This window comes from Ostrinia furnacalis, unplaced genomic scaffold, assembly GCF_004193835.3.
Source record: "Ostrinia furnacalis isolate ACB-3 unplaced genomic scaffold, ASM419383v2 OfSCF4792, whole genome shotgun sequence".
NCBI lineage: Eukaryota > Metazoa > Arthropoda > Insecta > Lepidoptera > Crambidae > Ostrinia > Ostrinia furnacalis.
In genome coordinates, this window is record NW_021135031.1 from 270027 (window position 1) to 286068 (window position 16042).

The following is a 16042-nucleotide window of genomic DNA, read 5'->3' on the forward strand; positions in this document are numbered from 1 at the left end:
CCCCCAAGCAGTCAATCAGTCAGTGACCTTTCGTTTTTATAAATATTTAGTGAAGTGAAGATAGATAAATGTTTAGTGAACTGACCGATCACAATTTGAATCAAAACATTTTGAAAAACCAACATTAGCCTTGATCCAGGACCCAAATGGGATAAAAGTTTATAAAAATATGAGAATAAGTGATTTCTACATACACTTTAAACGAATATAAAGAAACTTTAATTATTGAGATCTGCGTTGCGATAATAACCATCAAGCATTATGTGAAGAGGCATTTTTTTAGTAATCCCTTATTACAGTAGTTTGCATTAACACCATCGGGTGAAATTCTCATCAAAAATAAATTATAGTACAATTTAAACGTGACAAAAGCGGAACTTCGATAAGACGATAAAAACAACACAAAGTTCGCCGTTATTGCACTTGGGTCACATTTGGAACGACAATGTATAAAATATAATGTCGTAGAGGTGTCGTTAAACTCTTCACAGCGTCTTTCAGGATAGTTCCGCTTTTAAGGGCAGTTCACACGTTAAATTGTTAGCGGTGTGCTCATATACGAGTAGTTTGAACTTTGAAGCAACGTGTAAAGTTCGTTTATTACAAACTTTGTTACGTTCAATATTCGTATTTATGACATTTACCAGAACTATAGTGAAGTCAGTCAGGTATTGTAATATGATGACGAATATTCACCCATCGGGCATGGGGACAGAAGTCTGTGGAGGGTTGAAGTAAGAGGAGGCCTATGTTCGAAGACTAAATAATCAAAAGGCTGATATAGACAGTTAACCTATTGGGCTGGCAAATATTGTATACAAGTCAAGCTGGTATATCAAAAAGTAAAATATTTAAACCTTTGCAGGGTGCGTATTTAATTCTGAGTTGCACCAGCTAATTTTAACCGTAACTATGACGATAACCGGTGTTTTTGGTATGGAGCTGGACAAATTTTTGACGTTAAACTTAAAGTAAGATGGTGCAACCCAGCCTAAGATGTGATGACGAAATAAGTATAAGTGTGTATGTAAATAATAAATATGTATCAAGTGTTCAAAATGTCTCGGATATTCTTCAAAGCAAATTTCTACCCATTCAGATACTTACAAACGCAACTGAGTAACGCTCAAAACAGTCTATAAGAACTATTGGATATTTAGTACACATTTGTTGACGAAGTTTCTTCATAACATAATATCGATGCCCAGCGCAAACGATCCGGGTGAGCCGCCCCGAACCAACCCGTATCAATATATTATCATTACCATCACTGTTGATACGAAATTAATATCGTTTTTCAACTCAAACATACACTTTCGTTTGGTTTTGGAAAAGTTTTTGTGTGTAAGTAGTAATTGAAAACTATTTTATTTACTCGTAGCTAATGGATTTTGCTTTTTCTAATGGATTTGAAACATTAGTGTTGTACATACAATACATCTTTCATACCTATGTAGTAAAATTGTGTTTTACATATTTACGAGCTGTCGATATCGATAACTGCTCTTCTGGGAATCATTATCAATTGCACAGTTGTACACGATTTATGTAATTATCGCTACAACATCCTGTTGATCCCAATGCTATTTATCAACGATTAATAAAACAATAGCTATTTCAACGAGTCATATAACCAGGCCCTTCTGACATGAGTGGAACGTCTTCCTTTTTACCCGACTGCGCAACGCAGTGGTTATGTTTTTCCTTAAGTCGGTTAAAAATGGAAGTCAATACAGTCCTGGTGAAGGTCGTGGGAGGTACCTGGATGAAGGTCACGATCTGGTGAAGGTCGTGGGAGGTACCTGGATGCAAGTGACGCAGGACCGGTCTTTGTGGAAATCCTTGGGGGAGGCCTTTGTCCAGCAGTGGACGTCTTTCGGCTGAAACGAACGAACGAACGAACGAACTCACCATCAACGCTGGGTCTCTCGCACACAAAGTAGTTGTGTTCCCTGCACCCTCTGTCGTTCCATTTAAAGGTGGAATAAGCAGGGGGTGGCTGTGGAGAGAACTCTCTTCGCTCCTCCACGCAGTCCTACCCGAAGATACCTGGCTGTTTTCTATGAACGCCCCAGTTACGTATTCAACCTAATATTGATCAAGCACTTACCATCAACGCTGGGCCGCTCGCACACGAAGTAATTGTGCTCCCTACACCCTCTGTCATTCCACATAAAGGTGGTCGTGGCAGGAGGTGGTCGTGGAGGGAATTCCCTTCGCGCCTCCACGCAGTCTTGTCCGGAGGTGCCGTCGTCGTTCGGCTGGCTGCTGTGCTTGCGCCAGCCGGGAAACCAGTCTGGAACAAAATTAAGTATTAAAGTCTGTGACGAGAATATATCTAGACTAAGACTTATCTAAATAAGAGTTTAGAAGAAAGGCAATAATATTAGGGTATTAAATTACTATACAATCACCTTAATTATTATTCTCTGACACTAAAAATTAATCTTACTAAGATTTCGTGTTGGATACTGAGTCCTGTCACCGTGGGAAGTGTAGGCCAAAGTCCTCTATTTGCCTCTGATAAATTAGAGAAAATAACCTGATTATAATGTACGATACTAGTAGAAGTTTGTCTAACAGCAGTACACAGTCGCGTTTCTGCTTCGTTTCTGTACTCGACCAGTATGAAGTCGCCCTTATTTCTTTGGAAATATGGAGGCAGGTATTATTTCAATCTGTTTCAGGCATCCAATTACAAAAAATCATTCCATTTGCCTACAACTTCCGAAGTCAAGAGATCTACAGGGTGGCGNATGGCTCATATTTGGCACGCGACAATGTATTACAATGCCGTAGAGATGTCGTTAAGCTCTTTATGTCGTCTCTTGAATAGTAAGATCGCTTCAGAAGTTGACACATCATTGTCTACGTAACTGCTAAGTATTGATTACTAGCGGCCGCTCGCGACTTCGTACGCGTGGATCCCGTTTTACCTCCTTGGGGGTGGAGTTTCGTAAAATCTGTTCTTAGTGAGCATCTACGTTCTAAAAGGAACCCCCAAGCAGTCAATCAGTCCGTAACCTTTTGTTTTTATAAATATTTAGTGAAGTGAAGATAGATAAATGTTTAGTGAACAGTCAGATCACAATTTGAATCAAAACATTTTGAAATACCAACATTAGCCTTGATCCAGGACCCAAATCGGATAAAAGTTTATAAAAATATGAGAATAAGTGATTCCAACATTAAAACGAATATAAAGAAACATTAATCATTGAGATCTAAATCATAAAAATAAATAAGGCCTTTAAGCCATGAGTGAAAAGGCATTTTTTCTGACTTAATCCCTTATTACAGTAGTTTGCATTAACGCCCTCGGGTGAAATTCTCATCAAAAATAAATGAGAGCACAATTTAAACGTGACAAAAGCGGAACTTCGATAAGACGATAAAAACAACATAACGTTCGCCGTTATTGCACTTGGGTCACATTTGGAACGACAATGTATAAAATATAATGTCGTAGAGGTGTCGTTAAACTCTTCACAGCGTCTTTCAGGATAGTTCCGCTTTTAAGGGCAGTTCACACGTTAAATTGTTAGCGGTGTGCTCATATACGAGTAGTTTGAACTTTGAAGCAACGTGTAAAGTTCCTTTATTACAAACTTTCTTACTTTCAATATTCTTATTTATATACTTATATAGTGAAGGATAGGGACAGAAGTCGGTGGAGGGTTGCCTTGCAAATAATGATGTACAAGTCGAGCTGTTATATCAAAAAGTCAATATTTAAACAACCCATTGGGTGCATATTATAATATGTAGAGTGGTGACGAAATATTAACAAGTGTGTACCTATGTAAATAATTATTATCTAAGATTTTAAACTTTCGCGTTCCATTTCAATTAAAATAGTAAGACACGGGTCTTAATATGTCAGCTGTGAGTACATAATGTACCTAACTCATTAATAAACGTCGCGTTAAGACCCGTGTCTTTATCTATTTTAATATGTAAATAATCTACATGAATGAAGTGTTTAAAATGTTTCAGATATCTTTCATAGCTACTCTTATGCTTATGATACGAGCGCTACTGAGTGACCATTTTTACTCAAAACAGTCTTTGAAAACTATTGTGAGGTAATAGGTACATATTTTTGTCGACAAACCGAAGTTTCTTCATAATAATATCGAGGCTCAGCGCAAACGATCCGGGTGAGCCGCCTAGAACCAACCCGTATCAATATATCATTACCATCACTGTTGATACGAAATTAATATCGTTTTTCAACTCAAACATACACTTTCGTTTGGTTTTGGAAAAGTTTTTGTGTGTAGGTAGTAATTGAAAATTATTATTTACTCGTAGCTAATGGATTTTGCTTTTTCTAATCGATTTGAATCATTAGTGTTGTACATACAATACATCTTTCATACCTATGTAGTAAAATTGTGTTTTACATATTTACGAGCTGTCGATATCGATAACTGCTCTTCTGGGAATCATTATCAATTGCACAGTTGTACAGGATTTATGTAATTATCGCTACAACATCCGAATGATCCCAATGCAATTTATCAACGATTAATAAAACAATAGCTATTTCAACGACTCACGTTAAAATGGCAGAGGCCAAGCCTTTAATGACATGTGTGACTTTTTCCTTTTTTTAAGTCGGTTAGAAGTGTACACAGTCCTGGTGCCGTTGTACAACTGGCTTTTGCCAGTTTATCATCATCATCACCAAATAAGGCAATCCATTGAACTTTCGTCGCGCCTCCACGCAATCCGGACAGATGGATTCCGTACTAGCATCAGGCACGAATCTAGCATAAGTCATCATCATCATCATCATTTCAGCCACAGGACGTCCACTGCTGAACGTGACTACGTTAATACCCCAAAAGCCTCCCCGCGCTAGCATAAGTATTACTTACCATCTACGCTAGGCCGCTCGCACACGAAGTAGTTGTGTTCCCTGCACCCTCTGTCGTTCCACATAAAGGTGGTCGTGGCAGGTGGTGGTCGTGGAGGGAATTCCCTTCGCGCCTCCACGCAGTCCTGGCCGGAGGTGCCGTCGTCGTTCGGCTGGCTGCTGTGTTTGCGCCAGCCAGGGAACCAGTCTGGAACAATGTGGAGATTATAGACTCTGTGACAAATAAAGAGATCTGAAGAAATAAAATACTGTAGGGTAACTAACTATTTAGTTCAACCAGTTAGTTTTGGGTGAGGAGAGTTAATTGATCAATTGGTAGCGGCCTGCGTCCAGTGCTTCCCTGCTACCTTTACGATGTTCAGCAGTGGACCTCCTATGGCTGAAATGATGATGAATGATGAGGAGACTTAGACCAAACCTTCCATTCATTGAATTTTCTGATACTTAGAGTGGGCATGTTTCTGAAGTGAACACTAAAATGAGCTGATGATGATAATCTGAGTTCTGAGACGCATTCAAAATCATTTTACTGGGGAGCTATAGCAGAAAATCTATACCGCCTACTTTATTCTCAGTTTGGCCCTAAGGTTGACTGGCAGAAAATGCCGAAAGGCATTAAGTCCACCTTATGTACACCGTTCTATGTGCATATAAGTTGTAAATAAATAAGTAAATAAAATCTGCCGCAGCACCACAGTCGCGTTTCTGCTTCGTTTCTGTACTCGACCAGTATGAAGTCGCCCTTATTTCTTTGGAAATATGGAGGCAGGTATTATTTCAATCTGTTTCAGGCATCCAATTACAAAAATCATTCCATTTGCCTACAATTTCCGAAGTCAAGAGATCTATTTACCGTTTATACATTTACGTCGATCCACCTTTAATTAAAGGCTCCGAGCATAATCCGATATTCCTTTAACGAAAAACTCAATATCTCCCCGGGCAAAGACAATCGGCGGAATAAACGGGAATTCCCGGGAATACCGATACATCTTCCTGCATTAATATTAATAAGGAATCTGGCCGAGTTATTAGAACACGCTGAGGTTGCGTTATTGTCTGATGCTAAAGGTGGCGTGGACTTTCAGTTGAGGAATAGGAAGAAAAATGAAGAATAGTTAAAGGAGTTAGGCCCGTATTCACAAACGTTACTATGAGGTCTCACAGTGCGCGTGGACGCACAGGGTGACACACGAACCAATCGCAGAGCTGTATTCATCGCTGAGCGTTCGATTTTTTGCTTCATTTAAGCAAGCATCGTTTGTCAATATGGGTGTTAATAAACTTCATCAAGTGTCTAATCCCACCATTATGTGCACTTAATTTCATTTAAATTTTTTAGCATCATCATCATTTCAGCCACAGAACTTCACTGCTGAACATAGACCTCGCCCAATGATTTCCACATCGCGGCATCGGCAGGTTGGTAGCTTAAATTAAAAATTTTACTTAGGTATTATTAGGATTTTGTCTCTTTTTTAGGGGAGCGTGACAGTTTATATAAGTTTATATGATATAAATTCATTTCAATAACGTTCATATTATATAATAAACGTATGTTATAATAACACTTGATATAATTTTTTAACATATAATGTTTACTTCATATAATAAATCATTTCTAATAATATCATTTCAGATACAACGCATAAAGACATTTGATATAAACCTTACTTAATCTAAGACTCATTTGATGTAATTTTGTTTAATATAAATATTATTCGAAGAGAAATACTAAGGGTTCGGACAATATTTTCATTGAATAATGTTTCCGACAAAGGTTGTCAAATTGACTGACATGTTTATCGTATAGTACAGTCCACTATGAAAATTAGCTGTGGTTTGTTTCAAATACCTATTTTAAAGTTTTTTGTCACTTTCTAAGTGTTGAATTTTATGGAATTGGGAAAGAAGTACCGAGTTTGAAGCGTTCATGAGCAGACATTGCAGTTGAATATTCAAGTTCTGAATTTGATTATTGATGAATAATAAAATAAATCCTACTAACTCGATTGATGGTTTCATTTAATTTATTTAAACCAGGTTACCTATAATAATATTTTTTCGTTAATTTATGAAAATATCAAATTAGCCCGTAATCCTGAATCCTGATACATAAAGTTAGCCTATTAATTTAACACAGGTACGACTGTACTCAGTGTTGCACTATCAAATGCAATTGACGCGCCTCTATGCCAGGGTTTTTATGTTCCTGGTCAGGCTATAATTGACATTACTTGCTATACAATATTAGCATGGTACTTGTAATTACTTAAAAGAATATGCTGTAGATTTTCCTCGAATAAATAAATTCATAAAATATCAAGCTTTTTAACCAAAACTTGTTTTCCAGGCGCCTTCTGAATCATTCTACATTGTTCTAGAATTCCATATGACTGTTGCCGCCCGCAGCAGGTCATGGAATTGAATTTTAGACAAACACGAATTCCCAAATCAATTTTTGCTTCAGCTGAATATCAAACATTTTTAGGACTGTCAGGGGCGAGCTGTGCAGGCAGGAAACAAAAACATCTTCATTGCAGTCTGTGTTTAATAAAAAAAAAGGTTTGGTTTACAGTTTTAGGATTCACTGTCAAAAACTATAGATAGTATCAGACAACTGGGTGATTTGAAATCATGAGATATTAGCTTTTATTTTGTGTCAATCAAACCTTGAGATTTGCTAAGTTACTAATTATATTTTTAATGTAAACCATACACACTATCTATTATAAAACAAAGTCGCTTTCCTGTCTGTCTATCCCTATGTATACTTAGATCTTTAAAACTAAGCAACGGATTTGCATGCAGTTTTTAAACTAATTTGTGATATTTTACGTGCCATCTAGTCCCAAACAAATACAACTTGTAGGCAGTATTGCTACCCGAGAGTCTCTGGTAGAGAGCACGTAACAGAACTTATCAAAACACCTCGTTGCAGTAAATATTTATGAAAACATTTGCATTATAATTCCACAACTTCAAAATACCTTCAGCTAGACAGGCATTTGCGAAGAAAGCATTCCGCAGACATTGTCCACACATGAATAGTTTAGCGAAAGTCGGCGCTTCTCAAACTTGTTGCTTCCACCGCTCCACTTTGAAATTTTGTGTGGGTAGATTTCTAAATAGGGACGGCATGTCAACCTAAAGCTTCAACCACACCAACGCGTGCAGATCGCCATCGCCGGCACGATCATAGGCCAATGACAGTTCACGCGAGCCGTGACAGTCCGCGCGACCTGTCAAAACCTGTCAAGAATAAACAAAAAGGGGGAACCTTCGTAGTCGAATTTGGTGAGATTGCAAAAATAAAATGAAAAGTCTAATATCTATCTCTATTGCTCTCGATGTGTGTGTGTGTGTGGGGTAAAGCGAATAATGAATGAGATGAGGGATGATGAATTTTGAACGTAATGTTTTTGTTAAATTAGAATAAAATTCATCACAAGGTCTTTTACGACAAAGTCGTTGGTTTTTACCCCGCAATAATATTGAGTAGATCCAACCATGTTAAAAACCTTTTTTAAATTAAAAATGTAAACAATTCGTATCGTACAAGTCTGTCCAAGTTACGCATTCTTTCTTAATGTACTTTATTTACTAGTTCGCTTAAAAGATAACATCTAATACATGTACTTATCTATCAAGTTTCAACAAAATTCCGTTCAATAAATCAAAACCTAACCAAATTCAGTTTAACTTTAAAGTGCCGAAATTTGGTTCCGCTTCCACCTCTATAACTCAATTAAAAAGGATCTCTAGACGCTTGCGGTCTCATTACGTCATCGCGGTGACGTCACGCGCGAACAGGTGTTAGCTCATTCCGCCTCTTACGAGTTAAGTGAGGTGAGATTTACCTCCACTCAAATGCTTTGAGTTTTCATAAAAGCTTTTTGGTTGAACTTTTGTAAGTGATGAACCATAATACGTTTCTCTTTGTTCACATGACGTTAAAATACCTTAATTGTATTGAAATACATTGAGTTTCATAAATTATATCATCAGGGTAATTATTTTATTCATGAAAAATCCTAATCTTTTTAGTATTTCTATTTATAAGTGAAAGAGTCACTAAAATCCATGTAAATTCATCCATTATACCTTTTTTTTAATTAAAAAAGTAAGTAAGTAAACATTTATTGTCAAATGAAAATGATGATCTTTACAACAAAAATAATAATTTAAATCTAAAAAGAAACACTAAAATGTGTCTGTTTTACTCAAATTAAAACAAGAGCAAATGAAACAACGATACTAACAAAAGAATTCAGGGCAGGCAGGTATGGCAAACACTACCCCCTAAGGCACACATGTAAGCAATGACATAGGTATGAAACCTATGAATATTTAACTAAAGCAAGGCCATAGTGAAATTATGAGCAGTAGGGTTGATTGAAACATGCCACAGGTGTTACATTACAGTATTAATTACAATTCCAAGGCACCAGACCTGTTTTTCAGTTAATCCTTCGCTTCAAACTCCTTGTGTTTCAAGAACGCATTCTTTATCAGGGAATCCACGGACAGAACAATTGTTTATTCACCATCACATCACAGCCACAGAAGGTCAGCTAAATAGGCCTTCTCAATATTGGAAAAGCGCTTTTTAAAAGCCTACTTATTGACTTTCATAGCGTTGGAAGCGATCTGAATCTAGCGGCTTCCTCCTGTATGAAATAAATGAATAGGAAATCTATGAAAAATATCGAATTAGATATTCTGTGTGGATTAATGTTACTGTTTTCCCTTTTACTGTGCCAAACCGCAAGCCAAATCTTTGTTTGCTTACCCCTGATTAAATTTACCATACTACGAAAGGGATTCCCATGTTAACAAGAACAGGGAATGTACGAGTACATACATAAAAACAGACATTTTGTTTGTTTATTCATACTTTATTGCCCGGAAAAGGTCGAGTGGAGAGGGGAATTAATAGTCAATGTGGAATAATAGTATGTATGCGTATTTACTATGCACGATAGAGGTCAAGGTAATAGTTGTGTGTGTTGTCTTGTACGGTAAATGTTTTGGTTTGAAGTTCCATTATTAAGTTTAATGTCAAAGTCAAAGTCAAAATTTCTTTATTTGTTTAGACTAATAAATAGTACTTACAAATCGTAAAATATATTTTTTGCTTTTAAGTAGCCTTTACATATCTCATAATCTTTTTACCCTACCAGCGCTTCGAGACCAACATTTGACAAGTGCTGAGAAGAAGCGCCGCAACAAACTCAGTCACCACTGTCTGAATGTCTGAATGTTAAAGGAACTAAAGTTAAAGTTATTCTATAGATTGCCGATAGATGGCGTTATTTTAATTTGTAGATCTCGGTGGGTACATTTCTTCTATTCCACTCAGCCAATTAGCGCCTGCTCTTAATCCAGTGTCAGATGTAAACAAGAAATACACCGTCGTAAGCGAGATTTATTGGCCTATTACCATTTTATGGGGCATCTGTTCCGTAATGGTATTGGTGGGATAACTTTGACGATTTCCCAGATTACACAGACTTACTGGGAAATTTGGCATGTACAGTGCATTTAATTTGTGGGAGTCGNTTTACCGTTTATACATTTACGTCGATCCACCTTTAATTAAAGGCTCCGAGCATAATCCGATATTCCTTTAACGAAAAACTCAATATCTCCCCGGGCAAAGACAATCGGCGAAATAAACGGGAATTCCCGGGAATACCGATACATCTTCCCGCATTAATATTAATAAGGAATCTGGCCGAGTTATTAGAACACGCTGAGGTTGCGTTATTGTCTGATGCTAAAGGTGGCGTGGACTTTCAGTTGAGGAATAGGAAGAAAAATAAAGAAAAAATAATCAGGTGTCTTATCCCACCATTTTGTGCAATTAATTTCATTTTAATTTTTTTAGCATCATCACCATTTCAGCCACAGGACGCCCACTGCTGAACATAGGCCTCGCCCAATGATTTTCACATCGGCCGCTTACTTAGGTATTACAAGTTATTTTGTCTCTTTGTTAGGTATCCTTGTTAGAACTATAAAAGATTGCCGACTTAATATTGAATTACTTCTGTTAGCCACTGTTATTGCTTATTAAATATTCAAATTACAGTTTCTACTTCGACAAAATAATACGCAAATGTTTAGTTTTCAGATCTCATTAGTTCCAGTAATAGGAATGTTGTGTTGTGAGAGAACCTCCAGAATAATAATTCAACTAACTTTACGAAACAGAGTTGAAATGCTCTTTGTGGAATTCTACGAATGTACGTTTCTTGGATTTGTTTTCACCATTCTTTGCATACTGGCTTACAAAGAAATAATTCGGAATATAATACTTAAGTATTTCGGAGAAATATTTAGATGTCATTCGTCATCGTTCTTATTTCATTTCCGGGAAAATATTACGGTCGAATTTGGGATCAATTAAAGAATTCCACAGAAAAACCTTGTGTAAATAAAATTCTCGGAATTTAATCATCAGACAAAACAAAATTTAAAAAGGCTGAGTTGCACCACCTAACTTTGACCGTAACTATAACGATAACCGGCGTANCCGGCGTATTTTGAATGGAGTTTGACAGATTTTTGACGTTTGTTAAAGTCAAAGTAAGATGGTGCAACCCAGCCTAAATAGTGACCTCCATTGTGTACAAGCTGTAACAATAACAAATTAGTTTCATCCCTCCAAAACCTGAATCCCTGAAGCAAATTTAACGTCTAATTAATAGACAAAAGGTATAAATTAGAGCACGAATGACTTTCATTAAGGGTGTTTGTTCTGACATCGAATTTTTGCTTCTAAAGAATTAATTGCGGGCCTGATAATTAAAATCGGAAACTGGAGAGCTCGAGGATGGATCGGCTTCATTGCTCTGGATAGATTTTAATAGGGTTCTATGTCTTGAGGGAGCGTTTCTTGTGTCCGACATCTTTAAAATTATTAGGTACATAGGCAAGCAATTTATCGCAAGCGAAGATGATGGACATTTTAGTTGGTTTCATTTAATACGATGGGACTCTCTTTTCTTCATTATTTTCTTGTACAATCTGTGTATTACGTTTAATTTCCCATTGTAATGTTTAATTTTTACTGAGGAATAATCCCTCTACGTACCATCACCAGGCATTTACTCAGAAATTCATAGTTTTATTGTATAAAGGGTTATTTAATAATTAAACAAAAATCCTTTTCAGCACACATTCTCAACGGCTTTTTGTAAAGTAAGCAAATATGCCTTCATTTTTCATACAATAAATCCATTGTTACATTGTATTTCATACATTGTAACTGTAAAATTCTGAATGCCTCAACAATCACGCGAAGCGAACGGAAAAGTTGGGAATTATGCTTCTCTGTTGATACAATTGCCCGTATTCGATGCTCTCGTGTCGAAATTTTTTGCAACAAACTTTTGTACAAATGTTTTGATACGATGTGTTTCAAACTGCAGCGTTCGGCGAAGTTTTGGTAACAAATTGATGTGACGTAAGGAGATAGTCTCAGTAACTTCATCAATCAAACTTTACCTAAAGCTTGCTCTATCTCTACTTTGGGACATATTTCGGCTTGTATAAATCGTTTCATCCACGAAGACGCGCCCATTCTTCCGCTAATTAAGTGTTATCGGTACACGCTAAAATTATCCATGAGTGCACGCGCACACTACAATAATGACGCTCGGATTGCTTAAACTCCCCGCATCCCACGCTTCCCTCGACCAAAAATTGGTGGGGCGCGTCTTCGTAGATGAAACGATCTTATAAAGGACGAAATGTGATGTGGAATGTACCTATACTAGTATACATACATATTATATTTGTGGACTGTGTATATGAAAATGATATTATGATGAAAGAAATATTGTATGCGACACGGCTGATACTGGGAACTGAGAAGTGGCGGAAGAAACTCAGTCACCTGACAAAGGCCTCTCATTACCGGAAATATTAATTATTTCCAATAATAAATGTATAGTAGTACAACATCTATCTACTGTTAGGTAAACCTAAGCTGTAATCATTGTATCCGACTCGCATTTAGTTTACTATGTACTAACTAAGGAAAACCTGTAATTGGCATTACTTGCTATACAATATTAGCATGGTACTTGTAATTACTTAAAAGAATATGCTGTAGATTTTCCTCGAATAAATAAATTCATAAAATATCAAGCTTTTTAACCAAAACTTGTTTTCTAGGCGCCTTCTGAATCATTCTACATTGTTCTAGAATTCCATATGACTGTTGCCGACAGCAGCTCATGGAATTGAATTTTAGACAAACACGAATTCCCAAATCAATTTTTGCTTCAGCTGAATATCAAACACTTTTAGGACTGTCAGGGGCGAGCTGTGCAGGCAGCAAACAAAAATGTCTTCCTTGCAGTTTGTGTTAAATAAAAAAAGATTTTTAAAGGACATACTGTCTAAAACAATAGATCAAACAACTGGGTGATTTGAAATCATGAGATAATATCAAATTTTATTCTCACGCCCGTATTCACAAACGATGCTTTCTTAAGTGAACCAGCAAATCGGACGCACAGCCACATCGTTGAATAGAGCTCTGTGATTGGTACGTGTGTCATCCTGTGCGTCCACGCGCTGTGAGACCTCATAATAATGTTTGTGAATACGGGCGTCAGTGTCAATCAAACCTTGAGATTTAATAAAACTTTAAATGTGAACCATACACTATTTAAGATAAAATAAACTAATTTGTGATATTTTACGTGCCATCTAGTCCCAAACAAATACAACTTGTAGGCAGCATTGCTACCAGAGAGTCTCTGGCAGACTAAACACCTCGTTGCAGTAAATATTTATGAAAACATTTGCATCATAATTCCACAACTTCAAAATACCTTCAGCTAGACAGGCATTTGCGAAGAAAGCATTCCGCAGACATTGTCCACACATGAATAGTTTAGCGAAAGTCGGCGCTTCTCAAACTTGTTGCTTCAACCGCTCCACTTTGAAATTTTGTGTTGGTAGATTTTAAATAGGGACGGCATGTCAACCTAAAGCAGCGGTTCCCAAACTTATTTTGTCTACTGCCCACTTTGAAAATAAATTCTTTTTAGCGCCCCCATTTGTAGTCGAGTGTCAAGTGCTTAGTCGGTGTCTAAGAGTCCTCCTAGTAAATGACGCCTCCCAAGCCTCTACACAACGTCCCGATTTTTTTTCTGGGTCTCTTACCGCCCCCCTTTAAGCCTGCAGCGCCCACAAGGGGGCGTTATCGCCCACTTTGGGAAAGACTGACCTAAAGCTTCAACCACACCAATGCGTGCAGATCGCCATCGCCGGCATGATCATAGGCCAATGACAGGTCACGCGAGCCATGACAGTCCGCGCGACCTGTCATTGGCCTATGATAGTGCCGGCGATGGCGATCTGCACGCGTTGGTTTGGTTGAAGCTTAAACAAAGATCCCTCTTTTTTCCTTCGTAGTCGAATTAGGTGAGATTGCAAAAATAAAATGAAAAGTCTAATATCTATCTCTATTGCTCTCGATGTGTGTGTGTCTGTGGGGTAAAGCGAATAATGAATGGGATGAGGGATGATGAATTTTGAACGTAATGTTTTTGTTAAATTAGAATAAAATTCATCACAAGGTCTTTTACGACAAAGTCGTTGGTTTTTACTCCGCAATAATATTGAGTAGATCCAACCATGATAAAAACTTTTTTTAAATTAAAAATGTAAAAAAATGGTCTCGTACAAGTCTGTCCAAGCTATGCATTCTTCTTGATATACCTACTTTACTAGTTTGCTTAATAAATACTATTAGAAGATATACATATAATACTTGTACGTAGCATCAAGTTTAAACAAAATTCCGTTCAATAAATCAAAACCCAACCAAATTCAGTTTAACTTTAAAGTGCCGAAATTTGGTTCCGCTTCCACCTCTATAACTCAATTAAAAAGGATCTCTAGCTTGCGGTCTCATTACGTCATCGCGGTGACGTCACGCGCGAACAGGTGTTAGCTCATTCCGCCTCTTACGAGTTAAGTGAGGTGAGATTTACCTCCACTCAAATGCTTTGAGTTTTCATAAAAGCTTTTTGGTTGAACTTTTGTAAGTGATGAACCATAATACATTTCTCTTTGTTCACATGACGTTAAAATACCTTAATTGTATTGAAATACATTGAGTTTCATAAATTACATTATTAGGGTTATAACTTTATTCATGAGAAATCCTAATCCTTTTAGTATTCCTTATATGAAAGAACCACTAAAATACATTATTCATCCATTAAACCCTTTTTTAATAAAATGATCTTTACAACAGAAATAATATTTTTAAATCTTGATAGACATTTTTCAGTTCAAAATGTGACTGTTTTAATTAAATTAAAAGCAAGAGCAAATTAAACAACGATACTAACAAAATAATTCGGGGCAGGCAGGTATGGCAAACACTACCCCCTTAGGCACACATGTAAGCAATAACATAGGTATGAAACCTATGAATATTTAACTAAAGTAACCATAGTGAAATTATGAGCAGTAGGGTTAAATTCAAACCTACAATCATTATTTTACACAGTTCAGTGGAGCTAGGCTTATTTTTCAGCAAAAAACTTCTCATGTAGATACTCGTATATCTAGAGGTATAATAGATTAGAAGAATAGAATAGAATTATGCTGCCACATGAATACACATTCATACTATTTCATACATAAAACAAACAGTCAACATTACAGAGTCAGTCAAAAGAATAATAATTAAAATTAATCGGGAAAGTTACTTAGGCGGCGTTGCAGCAGCAAAAAGGTCCCCGTCTCAGCTTGAGTGAAATGGTATAAATGTAAGTTTGTTTCTTGTTAGAACGCATTCTGTAGTCTGTTGTTTAAAATCACCATCAAATCTCAGCCAAATAAGGTCCACTGTTGATTCCAAAATCACCATCACATGTCAGCTATAGAACTGCTGAACATCGGCCTCCTCAATAAATACCAGAGGCCTTTTGGAAGCGGCCTGAATCTAGCGGCTTCTACTGCTTCTATTTGAAGTAGCAGAAAGTTGCTGTGGAAAGTTTATTAAATGAAAAGTCAGTGAAGAATATCGAATGACAAATTCTGTGTGGATTGATATTCTTCTTATCGTGTCGACAACAAACCTACACAGTGTCAGCCCAAAACTACGCTACAAGAGTGGCGTTGTCA

General features: G+C 37.0%; 1 protein-coding gene across 1 annotated transcript in view; it reads right to left on the reverse strand.

Moving 5' to 3' along the window:
- The window catches only part of LOC114360023 (uncharacterized), an 88419-nt gene that overhangs the window by 19028 nt on the left and 53349 nt on the right, over window positions 1-16042 (reverse strand). The window contains exon 12 of the mRNA XM_028314576.1: window positions 4884-5069. Within this exon, the coding sequence (XP_028170377.1) occupies window positions 4884-5069 (186 nt within the window). The remainder of the gene's footprint in view (window positions 1-4883; window positions 5070-16042) is intronic.